Below are 16585 nucleotides of genomic sequence, written 5' to 3' on the forward strand. Positions count from 1 at the left end.
AGGATAGGGAATAAGATGTCAGATCGCGGGGATCCCACTGCTAGGGAACCCCGGGATCTCGGCTGCAGCACCCACCTGTTGCGGCTTCCGGCAGCGCTGGAGGCTCTCATCTTAACGCCTCACGACCACGGTGATGGGAGATTGTGACGTCACACCCCGCCCCCTCAATGCAAGTCTATGGGAGGGGGCGTGACGGCTGTATTGAGGGGCGGGGCATTATGTCACACGGGGGAGGAGTCGTGACGTCACGATCTCACGTCACCGTGGTCGGGAGCCGAAGCCTCCAGCATTTCCGGAAGCTGCATCAGGTGGGTGCGGCAGCCGAGATCCCGGGGGTCCCCAGCGGCGGGACCCCCGCGATCTGACATCTTATCGCCTATCCTTTGGATAGGGGATAAGATGTCTAGGGGCAGAGTACCCCTTTAAGTCTATGTTCATGCAGAGGAATTTTTGCGCAAATAGCGGGCACCGGCAGAAAATGACGGTGCTAGAACCAGTTTCTGAGCAGTGGATTCCGCCAAAAGAATTAACATTTCAATTCTTTTGGCGGCGGCCGGAATCAGGATTTCCACGGAAGATATTTCTGTTATGTGCACAGTGCAGCAGAATCCCACTTAAAACAATGGGACTCTGCTGCAATCCGTTTTCTGAGCTGAATTATTCTGCCGGATTCCGCTCGGAAATTCCGTTGCGTGAACATGGCGTAGAGACTTGTCACTGGTGCAGAGACCTTACTGTTATACTGAAATTCTGAGGCAACTGAAGGGATACCGAACCAAACAAAAAGACTTCTGTCTTTATTAACTTAAGTCTTTATCTGCGCATCTGTTCTGATGTCCCGATACAAGCTAGCTGGGTCATCGACAATGATGTTGACAGTAACTTAGATACACAATACAACACTGAACTGATTTTCATGAAGTAACTTTCCTTTTATAGAATGTTCTGGTAGAACATTCTGCTTCCAGAATCTCTGGTTGCAGAACAGTCAGTACAGAAGTCTCATTTATGGAGTCATGCTCATTGTTGTGTTTATTGCTGCAGTCCTACTTGCACAGATGACTCCTGCATTGGAACCACAGACATATGTCCCTCCTGCACTGGAACCACAGACATATGTCCCTCCTGCACTGGAACCACAGAAAAATGTCCTTCTTGCACTGGAACCACAGACAAATGTCCTTCTTGCACTGGAACCACAGACAAGTGTCCCTGCTGCACTGGAATCACAGACAAATGTCCTTGCACTGGAACCACAGAAAATTGTCCTTCTTGTACTGGAACCACAGACAAATGTCCTTCTTGCACTGGAACCACAGACAAGTGTCCCTGCTGCACTGGAGTCACAGACAAATGTCCTTCTTGCACTGGAACCACAGACAAGTGTCCCTCCTGCACTGGAATCACAGACAAATGTCCTTCTTGCACTGGAACCACGGACAAGTGTCCCTCCTGCACTGGAATCACAGACAAATGTCCTTCTTGCACTGGAACCACAGACAAGTGTCCCTCCTGCACTGGAACCACAGACAAATGTCCCCTGTGCACTGGAATCACAGACAAATGTCCTTCTTGGATAGGAATCACGGATAAATGTCCCTCCTCTATGGAAGTTTCTGGCAAATGCCCCACCTCCACGGAGGCCTCTGTGATATGCCCCACCTCCATGGAGGCCTCTGTGATATGCCCCACCTCCATGGAGGCCTCTGTGATATGCCCCACCTCCATGGAGGCCTCTGTGATATGCCCCACCTCCACGGAGGCCTCTGTGATATGCCCAACCTCCACGGAGGCCTCTGTGATATGCCCAACCTCCACGGAGGCCTCTGTGATATGCCCCACCTCCATGGAGGCCTCTGTGATATGTCCCACCTCCACGGAGGCCTCTGTGGTATGTCCCACCTCCATGGAGGCCTCTGTGGTATGTCCCACCTCCATGGAGGCCTCTGTGGTATGTCCCACCTCCATGGAGACCTCTGTGGTATGCCCCACCTCCATGGGAGCCTCTGGGATATATCCTGTTTGACTTGATGGTCCCTGCAAAGCTTCTTCCTGCAGAGAGGTGATCAGTAAGTGCCCCTCACACACAGATAACCCTGGTGCATGTTCTTCGTGTGCAGATTCCTCTACTACAGGTCCAAGGCTCCCTTCAGCCGCTTTCCAGTTTCTTAATGATACAGGATGTGGAAGACTCAGAAACAGTCTGCAAAATTTGTAGGCCTTTGGGGAGGAGTTGTACAGGCTCAAAGCAAACTCTTTCATGAGGCTGCAGTACTGGGTAACACTGTGCCGCCGGTAGCCATTTTTCAGCTGCTGTGTGAACAGAACCCGAGTGAGGCCACTGCAGTGCTCCGCAATCACCTGCTCCGGCTCTCTCTCCATCATGTTATTCTTCCTTAAGTCGACCAGTGTCTTTTTCAGGCTCTTGATCTTGACGCCCTGACGCAGGACTTGCTTCTGTAAGGTTTTGATCTTTCTCCTCAATTTAACAACTTTTGGGTCGGCAACAGGAGCAGGAACATCGTTCTCCTTGTCGCCAGACACAGAAAAGTATGCATGGTCAAAGGGAATGTAATCTGCCGCGTTCTCACAGGGATGACGGGACACAACATTACAACTAGTCTGGGTCACTTCAATTGTCTTAACTGGTTCTGCCTCCTGCTCCTTGCACTGCGCATTCTCTGTTTGCCCAGGAGCAGATTTAGTTGTTGTCCTGTCACCCTCCATTACCTTCTGATCACCCTGGATTTGTAACTCCAAATTTACAACCCGAGTTTCTCCTGCCTGCTGCTCATCCTGCTCTTCCTCCATCACCTTCTCACTCCGCTCTTCCTCCATCACCTTCTCACTCCGCTCTTCCTCCATCACCTTCTCACTCCGTTCTTCCTCCATCACCTTCTCACTCCGCTCTTCCTCCATCACCTTCTCACTCCGTTCTTCCTCCATCACCTTCTCACTCCGCTCTTCCTCCATCACCTTCTCACTCCGTTCTTCCTCCATCCCCTTCTCACTCCGCTCTTCCTCCATCACCTTCTCACTCCACTCTTCCTCCATCACCTTCTCACTCCGTTCTTCCTCCATCACCTTCTCACTCCGCTCTTCCTCCATCACCTTCTCACTCCGCTCTTCCTCCATAACCTTCTCACTCCGCTCTTCCTCCATAACCTTCTTACTCCGCTCTTCCTCCATCACCTTCTTACTCCGCTCTTCCTCCATCACCTTCTCACTCCGCTCTTCCTCCATCATCTTCTCATCATGCCCTTCCGCTGGCTGCTTCGCACCCTGAGTTTCCTCCCCATTCTTCTTATTCTGTGTTTCCACCACTTGCTTTCCTTTCTGACCTTCTCCCACCATTTGCTTGCCCTGTGTTTGCCTGCTCACAGCCGTCTTCTCAGTTTCTGTTCCCTCGTCACTCTGTGATTCTACCATCAGCCTCTCAGCATGTGATTCCACTGCTTGCTTCTCAACTTGAGATTCCATCTTGCCCCTCTCAATCTGCGGTTCCACCACCTGCTTCTCAATTTGCGGTTCCACCACCTGTTCCTCTACTTGTGATTCCCCAACCTTCTTTTTCTCCTCACTCTGAACCCCCTGTGTTTCCTCGGCTCGATTGTCGCCATGAGCCCCTTCCTCCACTTTCTGTGTTCCCCCCTCTTCGCCATGTCTTTCCTCCACTTGCTGGTCACACTGTGTATCTTTTTCCTCCACGTGGCTGCTGCTCACACCAGATTCGTCAGAGTTCTCAGTTTTAATTTTCTTAGCTTCTGTAGTTTCGTTTGCCACCTTCTTGGTATATTTTCTCTTTTTAGTCTTCTCTTTTTTTTGGATGGGGTAGAGCGGAGTGGGCACAGCGTCCATGCGTAGGTAAGGAGTTGCCGCCCCAGGACGTATCATGTAGTCTTCCTCTGTGAAGTGGTCGCTGCAGACTTTGCTGTGAATGGTTGGTTTCCAGTCATCTCTCTGGATGGCTTCAAGCCACTTGGCGAGACGTTCCGGGTCTTTCATGGGAAACCTGTAAGTTGAAAGATACAAATTTTTATTCAATAAAAAAAAAAAATCTGTAAAACATTCTCATTTTGTGTTTTAACTCCTGCCACTTTGCATTATTTCTGCTTACTATAAGCAAATGGGAAAAATCTATCTTCAGAAAACAGATGTCAGAGGTTATATGAGAATAATGACTAAGTGTAATGCCAAAATGACAATTAGCTGATCAAAACCACACTGCGATACACATAGGGTCCAATCACAGTGCAAAGTCTATGCTGGATACAACTGTAGCAAACCCTCAGTCTATATTAAAGTTGCATAACATGTGGTGCCCTGGTTCTGTGTAATTTACTGGATGTGACATATGCGAATTACCTGAAGAAGTGCTTGCCGCATCCCTTGTGCATGCGGTTCTTACATCCGAACATAGAGCACACCGTCATCTCGCCACTGCAAGAAAACAGAAGGAAATAGTCATACAGTAGTGTAATATGGGGCTACAGCGGTGTATTACAGTATAATATGGGGGTACGGCAGTGTATTACAGTATAATATGGAGGTACAGCAGTGTATTACAGTATAATATGGGAGTACAGCAGTGTATTACAGTATAATATGGGGGTACAGCAGTGTATTACAGTATAATATGGGAGTACAGCAGTGTATTACAGCATAATATGGAGGTACAGCAGTGTATTACAGTATAATATGGGGGTACGGCAGTGTATTACAGTATAATATGGAGGTACAGCAGTGTATTACAGTATAATATGGGAGTACAGCAGTGTATTACAGTATAATATGGGGGTACAGCAGTGTATTACAGTATAATATGGGAGTACAGCAGTGTATTACAGCATAATATGGAGGTACAGCAGTGTATTACAGTATAATATGGGAGTACAGCAGTGTATTACAGCATAATATGGAGGTACAGCAGTGTATTACAGTATAATATGGGGGTACGGCAGTGTATTACAGTATAATATGGGAGTACAGCAGTGTATTACAGTATAATATGGGGGTACAGCAGTGTATTACAGTATAATATGGGAGTACAGCAGTGTATTACAGCATAATATGGAGGTACAGCAGTGTATTACAGTATAATATGGGGGTACAGCAGTGTATTACAGTATAATATGGGGGTACAGCAGTGTATTACGGTATAATACGGGGGTACGGCAGTGTATTACGGTATAATACGGGGGTACGGCAGTGTATTACGGTATAATACGGAGGTACGGCAGTGTATTACGGTATAATACGGGGGTACGGCAGTGTATTACGGTATAATATGGGAGTACGGCAGTGTATTACGGTATAATATGGGGGTACGGCAGTGTATTACGGTATAATATGGGAGTACGGCAGTGTATTACGGCATAATATGGAGGTACGGCAGTGTATTACGGTATAATATGGGGGTACGGCAGTGTATTACGGTATAATATGGGGGTACAGCAGTGTATTACGGTATAATATGGGGGTACGGCAGTGTATTACGGTATAATATGGGGGTACGGCAGTGTATTACGGTATAATATGGGGGTACGGCAGTGTATTACGGTATAATATGGGGGTACGGCAGTGTATTACGGTATAATATGGGGGTACGGCAGTGTATTACGGTATAATATGGGGGTACGGCAGTGTATTACGGTATAATATGGGAGTACGGCAGTGTATTACAGCATAATATGGAGGTACGGCAGTGTATTACAGTATAATACGGGGGTACGGCAGTGTATTACAGTATAATACGGGGGTACGGCAGTGTATTACGGTATAATACGGGGGTACGGCAGTGTATTACGGTATAATACGGGGGTACGGCAGTGTATTACGGTATAATACGGAGGTACGGCAGTGCATTACGGTATAATACGGGGGTACGGCAGTGCATTACAGTATAATACGGGGGTACGGCAGTGCATTACGGTATAATACGGAGGTACGGCAGTGCATTACGGTATAATACGGAGGTACGGCAGTGTATTACGGTATAATACGGGGGTACGGCAGTGTATTACGGTATAATACGGGGGTACGGCAGTGTATTACGGTATAATACGGGGGTACGGCAGTGTATTACGGTATAATATGGGGTACGTCAGTGTATTACGGTATAATATGGGGTACGTCAGTGTATTACGGTATAATATGGGGTACGTCAGTGTATTACGGTATAAAATGGAGGTACGGCAGTGTATTACGGTATAACATGGGGGTACGGCAGTGTATTACGGTATAACATGGGGGTACGGCAGTGTATTACGGTATAACATGGGGGTACGGCAGTGTATTACGGTATAACATGGGGGTACGGCAGTGTATTACGGTATAATATGGGGGTACGGCAGTGTATTACGGTATAATATGGGGGTACGGCAGTGTATTACGGTATAATATGGAGGTACGGCAGTGTATTACGGTATAATATGGAGGTACGGCAGTGTATTACGGTATAATATGGGGGTACGGCAGTGTATTACGGTATAATATGGGGGTACGGCAGTGTATTACGGTATAATATGGGGGTACGGCAGTGTATTACGGTATAATATGGGGGTACGGCAGTGTATTACGGTATAATATGGGAGTAGGGCAGTGTATTACGGTATAATATGGGGTACGGCAGTGTATTACGGTATAATATGGGGTACGGCAGTGTATTACGGCATAATATGGGGTACGGCAGTGTATTACGGTATAAAATGGAGGTACGGCAGTGTATTACGGTATAACATGGGGGTACGGCAGTGTATTACGGTATAACATGGGGGTACGGCAGTGTATTACGGTATAACATGGGGGTACGGCAGTGTATTACGGTATAACATGGGGGTACGGCAGTGTATTACGGTATAATATGGGGGTACGGCAGTGTATTACGGTATAACATGGGGGTACGGCAGTGTATTACGGTATAATATGGGGGTACGGCAGTGTATTACGGTATAATATGGGGGTACGGCAGTGTATTACGGTATAATATGGGGGTACGGCAGTGTATTACGGTATAATATGGGGGTACGGCAGTGTATTACGGTATAATATGGGGGTACGGCAGTGTATTACGGTATAATATGGGGGTACGGCAGTGTATTACGGTATAATATGGGGGTACGGCAGTGTATTACGGTATAATATGGGGGTACGGCAGTGTATTACGGTATAATATGGGGGTGCGGCAGTGTATTACGGTATAATATGGGGGTGCGGCAGTGTATTACGGTATAACATGGGGTACGGCAGTGTATTACAGTATAATATGGGGGTACGGCAGTGTATTACAGTATAATATGGGGGTACAGCAGTGTATTACAGTATAATATGGGGTACAGCAGTGTATTACAGTATAATATGGGGTACAGCAGTGTATTACGGTATAACATGGGGTACGGCAGTGTATTACAGTATAATATGGGGGTACGGCAGTGTATTACAGTATAATATGGGGGTACGGCAGTGTATTACAGTATAATATGGGAGTACAGCAGTGTATTACAGTATAATATGGGGGTACGGCAGTGTATTACAGTATAATATGGGGGTACAGCAGTGTATTACAGTATAATATGGGGGTACGGCAGTGTATTACAGTATAATATGGGGTACAGCAGTGTATTACAGTATAATATCGGGTACAGCAGTGTATTACAGTATAATATGGGGGTACGGCAGTGTATTACAGTATAATATGGGGGTACGGCAGTGTATTACAGTATAACATGGGGTACAGCAGTGTATTACAGTATAATATCGGGTACAGCAGTGTATTACGGTATAATATGGGGGTACAGCAGTGTATTACAGTATATTGTATAGCAAATTATAGTAAAATACAATATACAGTCAGAGCGGAGGTCCCCGGTGATGGAGGGCGCACTGTCCCGGTCACACACGTACCCGGAGCGGTCTGTGTTCCCCGTTTCCCCAGTTTCTCGGTCTTCTCCAATATGTCCGCCTCCCCCTCTCTGCGCTCTCTAGCGTTCGCCGCGGACACTGTCACGTGACCCACTGCTTATTCTCGCGAGTGAACTCCCCCTGAAGTACCGCCCTCCATAAGTTCTCGCGGGATCTGCCGCGATCTCTCTCTTTCTCTTGCGGCCGCCGTCATGGTAGGTAGCGAGGCTGGGGCGCGGAGGCCGGGACCGGGAGAAGTGGGATGTAGCGGCCGCTGTGTGTCCGGGGGAGGTCGATGGGCGGTCCGGGGGTGTTTTGTAGGGTCTGAGCCCGGTGTGTGCGCTGTTATACGGGTGTAATGAAGTGTGGAGAGCGGCATGTGCTCGGAGGCCTGAGGGGAGGCCATGCTGCTCCCGCACAGTACAGAGGCCTCAGTGTGTGGGGACATAGGGTCCCGCTATATCATAAACTGCAGTGTTTACCAACCAGGGTGCCTCCAGCTGTTGCAAAACTACAACTCCCAGCATGCCTGGACAGCCTTTGGCTGTCCGGGCATGATGGGAGTTGTAGTTTTGCTAGATGTCCCCATAATATGGAGGTACAGCAGGGTGTAGGTATATAGGTTCTCCTAGTATATGTATATAGAGGGATAGGTGACCCCAGTATCTGTATATAGAGGTACAGCAGGGTGTAGTTATATAGGTGCTCCTGGTATATGTATATAGAGTATAGGTGACCCCAGTATCTGTATATAGAGGTACAGCAGGGTGTAGGTATATAGGTGATCCTAGTATATGTATATAGAGTATAGGTGCTCCTAGTATCTGCTTATAGAGGTACAGCAGGGTATAGGTATATAGGTGATCCTTGTATCTGTATATAGAGGTACAGTAGTGTCTAGGTATATAGGTGATCCTAGTATCTGTATATAGAGGTACAGTAGTGTCTAGGTATATAGGAGATCCTAGTATCTGTAGATAGAGGTACGGTAGTGTCTAGGTAGATAGGAGATCCTAGGATATGTATGTAGAGGTACGGTAGTATATAGGTGATCCTAGGATCTGTATATAGAGGTACAGTAGTATATAGGTGATCCTAGGATCTGTATATAGAGGTACAGTAGTATATAGGTGATCCTAGGATCTGTATATAGAGGTACAGTAGTATATAGGTGATCCTAGGATCTGTATATAGAGGTACAGTAGTATATAGGTGATCCTAGGATCTGTATATAGAGGTACGGTAGTGTATAGGTGATCCTAGTATATGTAGATTATGATGATACAGCAGGTTATGTTTAAATTTACAAATTTTCTTAACTTTTCCAGTGACTAAATCTGTAGTAATTTCTGTACCAACAATAACTAAAATCTGACTAAACTGTTCATTAGAGAAGATACCGGATAAGATCCCATCAGATCTCATGTCTGTAGTCAGTGACCGAACCTTAATCCCATAGGTCATAACTGGTTAATAGTGATTGATTTCGTGTACAACTTAAGCTTTTTCTCCCGATTCTGTCACGTGATCAGGACGCGGTAAGTCTACGGTGCGTGCCGTGATCACGTGACACAAAGCCGGGAGCAAACGTGCTGAGTACCGTCTTCTCCTGGCTCGTTCTGTTGATCTGTGGTGGGCTGAACACTTGGACCCCCGCCGATCAAAAAGGTTCTGTGACAGGTACTCCAGCTAAACCCATTAGATTTTATTAAACAAATTCTACTGGAGACTAATTTAGATGACTAAACCTAAATCAAAATTTGCTGCCAAAACACTAATAGAAATATATATGCGCAAAACTTCAACTCCCAGCATTATTTTTTATACTTTTTATTAGGGATCGACCGATAGTTTTCTTTTTTTTTAGGGCCGATACCGATAATCGGTGGAGGTTAGTGCCGATAGCCGATAACTTATACCGATATTCCGGTATAAGTTATCGGCTATTTATCCCCCTCAACACCGCTGCAGGTCATTGATTTAAAGCGGGCGCTTTAAATCTATGCACTGCAGTGGCTTTTGCGGTGCCATAGGCCACCGCCGCCACCACCCGCTTCTCTCCCCCTGCCTGTCAGGGTGGTCCGGGCCATCCATCCTTCCTTCCAGTAGTGTCCGGGGGTGTTTCGGGTGAAGGGTGAACCGGTCCGGGCTGTCCTTCTTCTCCGGCGGTCATCTTCTCCACTCCGGGCAGGCTTCGGCCTAGTAACGCAGCATAGACGCCGCTGCGCAGTGACACCTGTGCGCAGCTACGCACCTGACGTCACGGCGTAGCGGCGTCTATGCAGCTACTAGGCCGGAGCCTGCCCGGAGTGGAGATGACTGCCGGAGAAGGACAGCCCGGACCGGTTCACCCTCCACCCGGAAAGCCCCCGGACACTACAGGAAGGATGGATGGCCCGGACCACCCCCAGCCCAGCACTGCGGTGGGTCGGGGGGCGCGGTGCTGGGGGCGGGGCATTATCGTCAAGGTAATTGCGGATACCGATAATGCCCAAAATCGTGATTATCGGACAATATCGGCCATACCGATAATCAGTCGATACCTACTTTTTATACCTTTTTTTATACTAAAAATTGAAATTAAAATTGTAAAAATTTGGAAAATTTACCGTAAATTGTAGAAAAATAAAAATTAACTTTTTTTAAAATAAAATGTTTTTAGGGATTATCGTGGGAAGACAGCAGGGTATGAGTCCTTTGACAGTGTTAGGGGCAAAACATAGATATGGGGGGCACAGTAATGGTGGTTGGGTGACCACTCCCCTTTTAGTCCTATCATATCCGTACCTCTGGACCCAGGTAACAATGTGTATGTCATTTACATATCTCCCATACAGCCGTAGGTTTAGATTGGTCTGATGCTGTATTCAAGTGTCTCCAGCTGTTGCAAAACTACAACTCCCAGCATTCCGGGCATGCTGGGAGTTGTAGTTTAACTGCTGCAGGTAATCTGGTTGAAAAACGCTGCCATAGATTAATGCAGTGAAAGGGGGTGTTTGTGTGTTGGTGCCAGACGGGGAGTGAAGAGCGCTGCTGTGCACTTCACCCGGCTGTTCCTTGCAATCACACTGGTTCTCAGTGTGATGGAAACATTTTGAGACTGATTTTTCTAGGTCAGATGTGGTACTATAACTCCCAGCAGTGTGACAGCTGTGAAACAATATATACCTGTCGCATCAGTATCTATCACTATAAGAGAACATTCGCACGTACCGTATCCGCTGCAGATTTTATGCTGAGCAATCATTATATCTAATTGAACACAGCAGCAAATCTACAGATGTTACTGTACATGTGAATTATCCCTAAATCTGATCCACAATTTGATCTTTACCTCTGGCGATTTTGGTTGGTCATGTGACCTTTTCTGGGACTCCTGTCTGGCAGAGATAATTGGAGCACTTCCTTTTTTATTCTAGCAGGCACTACCTCTGCTTGCTGCTCCATCGGCAGCTGTCGTATCCGGCCTGGCAACACGCAGCATGTAAACAAGCGTGTGCCCATTCTCGTTAAAATACATTACAATTGCAGAATAATCAGAAATCTACATGTTTGTCACAACCCACCGAGACTAGAGTCACATCCTGGTCTGTCCGTGGCCCTGGTGTGCTAGAGTCCTCGGAGAGCAACCACTGCGCTTTATTCACTGGCGGGGTCTCCTTGTGGCGCGGCCAGTCACCAGCTCAGTGACATCTAATAGTGACTCGTTAGGGTGATTGGCGCGAATCACGGTGCTGGTGTCTAATTATTCTCTTCTTCAACAGCCAACCAAGGCAAGAAAGACCAGGAAGCTCCGTGGGCACGTCAGCCATGGCCACGGCCGTATTGGTGAGTGGAGACTTCACCTTGTACACACTGGGGGGCAGCACTGCGCACCTGAGCAGCTTTTAAAAGGGTTACTCTGGTGGAAAGTTAAACAGAAATGTAAATTCCTGCTATTCTAAAATTTTAATCCTTCCAGTACTTATTAGCTGCTGAATACTACAGAGGGAATTCTTTATCTTTTTGGAGCATAGAGCTCTCTGCTGACATCACGAGCACAGTGCTCTCTGCTGACATCTCTGTCCATTTTAGGAACTGTGTATATGTTTACTATGGGGATTTTCTCCTATTGGACAGTTCTTAAAATGGACAGATGTCCGCAGAGAGCACTGTGGTCATGTCAGCAGAGAGCTCTGTGTTCCAAAAAGAAAATAATTTCCTCTGTAGTATTCAGCAGCTAATAAGTACTGGAAGGATTAAGGTTTTTTTTAATAGACGTAATTTACAAATCTGTTTAACGTTCTGGCACCAGTTGATTAAAAAAATATTCACGATGTTTATTGATCGGTGTTGTCAAACTAAATGGAGAAAGCAATGTATCTGCTCTCTAGGCTTCTAATGCCTAATTTATAGGGCTTGAGTACCCCCTCATTTTGGGGTGCTAACTCCCATAGCATAGTGGTTTCCAAACTGTTCATGTTCTGTCTGGACATGCTGGTAGTTGTAGTTTTGAAACAGCTGAAGGTACACAGTTTGATTACCATTCTATACTCCAGTGTTTCCATGCCAGGGTGTCTCCAGCTGTTGCAAAACTACAACTCCCAGCATGCCCAGACAGCCTCTGGCTGTCTGGGCTTGATGAGAGTTGTAGTTTTGCAACAGCTGGAGACACCCTGGTTGAAAAGAGAGTGCAATAGTCTGTCATAAGGGATCCAATGCCTCCGGTCTTCGCTCCAGTGTTTCATAACCAGCGGACGTCAGGTGACCCAGCTGGGTAATCGGAAGGTAGAGCAGATAGTACTGCTGATCATTTAGTAGTATTGATATTCTCTGGTGTACGTGTCCTGTGTATATATGTATTTTGTAGTAACTTTACCTCTGAACCCTGAGACTAGAGTCACATCCCGGTCGGTCTGTGGCCCTGGTGTGCTAGAGTCCTCGGAGAGCAACCACTGCGCTTTATTCACTGGCGCGGTCTCATTGTGACGCGGCCAGTCACCGGCTCAGTGACAACATCCCGCTTACGGGGCACGGATCTCCTTTCTGGGTGTGAATGCTGTGTGAGAATCTACTGCACTGTTCCTCAGCTTGTAGATCTCCAGTTGGTGCAAAAACTGCAACTCCCATCATGGTGCGTCCTGCCGATGCTTTCTATTCAGGAGATCCTGTGGATCGAGAAATGTTAGAACGGAGGAGTACCCCTTTAATGATCTGTTAGTCAGATAAATAACTGGCGTCCTGTATTTCTGAAGTTCTTCTGATAACTTTCTGTTCTTTCATCCTCTAGGCAAACACAGGAAGCATCCAGGAGGTCGCGGTAATGCCGGTGGTCTGCATCACCACAGAATCAACTTTGATAAATAGTGAGTTCCTCTTATGTCGGCCTTCAATGTGTCCAAGTGTTTCCCAACCACTGTCTCCAGCTGTATTTTTGCACTTTTTTTTTATATTTTTGACCAGTCCAGGGTTTGGTAGCATTGCTGACCTAACTAAAGCCCAAAACAGTGGACACAGCTTAAAGGGGTTCTCCGCTGCCCTGCCTTCCGGAGCTCTGCTCGCAGCGTCTGGAAGTTCATTACTCCGTATGCGGGCTTCCGTGTTCGAGGCCGCCCCCCTTGTGATGTCGCGCCCGCCCCCTCGTGATGTCACGCTCGCCCCTTCAACGAAAGTCTATGGGAAGGGGGCGCGACCGCTGTTACGCCCCCTTCCCATAGACTTTCGTTGATGCGGCGGGCGTGACGCCACGAGGGGGCGGGCATGATGTCACGATGGGGCGGCCTCGAACACGGAAGCCCGCACACAGCGTTCAGAGTAATGAACTTCTGGATGCTGCGAGCGGAGCTCCGGACGGCAGGGCAGCGGAGAACCCCTTTAATTCTGATTTCTTCACAACTATCTTTTGTGCTGACCTCCTACACCCAGCACTGGGACCGGATGCCGCTGTTATGTCACTTGTCCCTATTTTGAGATTGGTTTGTGTTGGTTCAACATAAACATTAACTGAGACCCCCCCCTTTGTCTTCCTCCAGCCATCCTGGTTATTTCGGAAAGGTCGGTATGAGACATTACCACTTGAAGAAGAATCAGAAGTTCTGCCCCACAATCAACCTGGACAAGCTGTGGACATTGGTGAACGAGCAGACCAGGGTGAACCACGCCAAGAACCCTGAGGGCCCCGCACCAGTCATTGATGCTGTGCACGCAGTAAGTGGGAATTAGAAAAAAATATATAGGTATAGATAAAATAAATTAATAAAATATATAAATTTTTTTTTTTTTTGACCATCAAAGCAGCAGATTCTTATATTTTTTTTTGTTTTCTGGATAGCAATGAATATGACGGCACTCTGCTCTCCTAGAGCCCTGCAGTTGCTTGGTTACATAGTATCTGCTGTCTTAATACAGGTAGCTAAGCAGCGCTAGATATTACTTAACCTCCAGACCTGTGGTTTGTTTTTACTTTGAAAATTTAGCATTTAAAGAAGCTCTGTCTAGTCTCTTGCAAGATGAGTTGTATTTCCTAATGGGACCGGTATGGTGAACTCTTAATCTATTGATCAGCATTACATTTTTTTTAAATATCTAAGGCAGTGTCTTCCTACCAGGGTGCCTCCAGCTGTTGCAAAACTACAACTCCCAGCATGCCCGGACAGCCTTCGGCTGTCCGGGCATGCTGGGAGTTGTAGTTTTGCAACAGCTGAAGGCACCCTGGTAGGGAAACGCTGATCTGAGGTGAAGCAAAATTGCAGTAGTGCATTGCATTATGTTTTTGGTGGCTTATTGTGCAGAAAAAATGCTGTGGAAACTCTGTTCTACTTGTCAGTACAAATGTGGTGTTAGAACTTGTGCACAATGTGTTCTGTGGGTAACATTACCTCTGAACCCCGAGACTAGAGTCACATCCTGGTCACGTCCATGGCCCTGGTGTGCTAGAGTCCTCGGAGAGCAATCACTGCGCTTTATTCACTGGTGCGATCTCTTGGTGGCGCAGCCAGTCACCAGCTCAGTGACACGTCCTCCTTCCGGAGAAATATTACTGCTTTTGGAAAAAAAAAACTTGCTGGCTGCATTCCGGAAGTCACAAAGCAGCCATATTGGGGGTAGGTTGGTTTTGCAGGAGAAGTTTTTATTTAATTTTTTTTTCCATAGTGCAGTATGATGGTTGTAGGACGCCCGCTAATGGTGGATATATCCTTCCTTTGTAGTTAAAGGGGCACTCCGATGGAAACCTTCAACTGGTGCCAGAATGTTAAACAGACTTGTAAATAACTTCTATTAAAAATATCTTTATCCTTCCAGTAGTTATTAGCGGCTGTATACTACAGAGGAAATTCTTTTCATTTTGTATTTCTTTTGTCTGACCTCAGTGCTCTCTGCTGACGCCTCTCTCCATGTCAGGAACTGTCCAGAGCAGGAGAAAATCCCCATAGAAAACCTATGCTTCTCTGGACAGTTCCTAAAATGGACAGAGGTGTCAGCAGAGAGCACTGGGGTCAGACTGGAAAGAACTACACAACTTTCTGTGGAGCCTACAGCATCTAAGTACTGGAAGGATAAAGATTTTTAATAGAAGTAATTTACAAATCTGTTTGACTTTGTCACCAGTTGATTAAAAAAATTCCACCGGAGTACCCCTTTAAGGGGTTACCACTGGTTTACATATCACTGCATACAGCGCTGTACAGTGTTGTATTCTTGCTATGTGAGGCAAAAACATTGGATTTAGAGATGAGCGAGCTTACAGTAAATTCGATTCGTCACAAACTTCTCGGCTCGGCAGTTGTCTTTTCCTGCATAAATTAGTTCAGCTTTCCGGTGCTCCCGTGGGCTGGAAAAGGTGGATACAGTACTAGGAGACTCTTTCCTAGGAATGTATCCACCTTTTCCAGCCCACCGGAGCACCTGAAGGCTGAACTAATTTATGCAGGATAAGTCAACTGCCGAGCCGAGAAGTTCGTGGCGAATCGAATTTACTGTAAGTTCGCTCATCTCTAATTGGATTGCTTAGGTACTTGTGTCCACATCTTTGCACTATGGCGGGAGGCATTGCTATGTGCGGTACTTCATCCTCTCCTCTCTTTGCAGGGTTACTACAAGGTTCTTGGGAAAGGCAGACTACCCAAACAGCCAGTGATCGTAAAGGCAAAGTTCTTCAGCCGCCGGGCAGAGGAGAAAATCAAGGGAGTCGGAGGAGTCTGTGTGCTGGTGGCATAAACTGTGCAGGAAACATTAAACTTCCATTCTTTCCATTCTGTGGTCACTTGTCTGTTCCTTCTGGATGTCTCATCCCCCCCCCTCTTCTGCATTGTGTACATAGAATGGCTGTGGGCTACTAAGCAATGAACATTCTGCAGTCATGTGACTCATTTGCTGCTTATCAGACAATAAAAGGGTGACATGACTGCAGGGTCACACTACAGCCTGGATATATGGGGGGGGGGGGTAGCTCTGCATAAGAGCTATATACCCAATGTAGGAGAAGATTTCGAATTCAAAAACATTAAGTATTCAACATAGGGTAAAAAGAGCCTGCAAGGCAATGAAATAGCCAAAGTGACCATGTAGGTCCAAATATATACAATGCTCAAAGAATAAAAACATGAAATTAAGTGGCAAACATTCTTAGGAGGGAGGGTGAGAGACAAAGGGAGAGCGTGTAGGGAAAGCAAAGGAGAAGGCAGGGAAAAGGTGCATGAGGGAAAAG

At 46.7% G+C, this 16585-nt stretch overlaps 2 protein-coding genes and 3 non-coding genes across 6 annotated transcripts; 4 read left to right on the plus strand and 1 right to left on the minus strand.

Moving 5' to 3' along the window:
• Positions 1 to 396: 396 nt before the first annotated feature.
• LOC130293692 (uncharacterized) lies at positions 397 to 8020 on the minus strand. 2 transcript variants are annotated; one of them, XM_056542699.1, is made up of 3 exons: positions 7903 to 8020; positions 4366 to 4440; positions 397 to 4012 (listed from the first exon to the last, which is right to left on the minus strand). In XM_056542699.1, the coding sequence occupies exons 2-3, from the start codon at positions 4431 to 4433 to the stop codon at positions 1033 to 1035; spliced, it is 3048 nt and encodes a 1015-aa protein (XP_056398674.1). In that variant the 5' UTR covers positions 4434 to 4440; positions 7903 to 8020; the 3' UTR covers positions 397 to 1032. The 2 variants fall into 2 exon arrangements, with proteins under 2 accessions (XP_056398674.1, XP_056398675.1); XM_056542700.1 differs by having other exon boundaries at positions 7847 to 7984.
• A 33-nt stretch (positions 8021 to 8053) lies between these two features.
• On the plus strand, positions 8054 to 16130 carry RPL27A (ribosomal protein L27a). The gene is made up of 5 exons (XM_056542701.1): positions 8054 to 8114; positions 11664 to 11727; positions 13169 to 13244; positions 13911 to 14085; positions 15967 to 16130. Exons 1-5 carry the CDS (start codon positions 8112 to 8114, stop codon positions 16093 to 16095), a joined length of 447 nt encoding a protein of 148 aa, XP_056398676.1. The 5' UTR covers positions 8054 to 8111; the 3' UTR covers positions 16096 to 16130.
• On the plus strand, positions 11464 to 11594 carry LOC130294739 (small nucleolar RNA SNORA3/SNORA45 family). Its single transcript, XR_008848612.1, has one exon. It is a non-coding gene; the product is annotated as a small nucleolar RNA SNORA3/SNORA45 family (small nucleolar RNA).
• Positions 12766 to 12896, plus strand: LOC130294741 (small nucleolar RNA SNORA3/SNORA45 family). Its single transcript, XR_008848614.1, has one exon. It is a non-coding gene; the product is annotated as a small nucleolar RNA SNORA3/SNORA45 family (small nucleolar RNA).
• Positions 14765 to 14896, plus strand: LOC130294740 (small nucleolar RNA SNORA3/SNORA45 family). The gene has a single exon (XR_008848613.1). It is a non-coding gene; the product is annotated as a small nucleolar RNA SNORA3/SNORA45 family (small nucleolar RNA).
• Positions 16131 to 16585: the final 455 nt, after the last annotated feature.

Source organism: Hyla sarda, chromosome 10 (genome assembly GCF_029499605.1).
Source record: "Hyla sarda isolate aHylSar1 chromosome 10, aHylSar1.hap1, whole genome shotgun sequence".
Classification (NCBI taxonomy): domain Eukaryota; kingdom Metazoa; phylum Chordata; class Amphibia; order Anura; family Hylidae; genus Hyla; species Hyla sarda.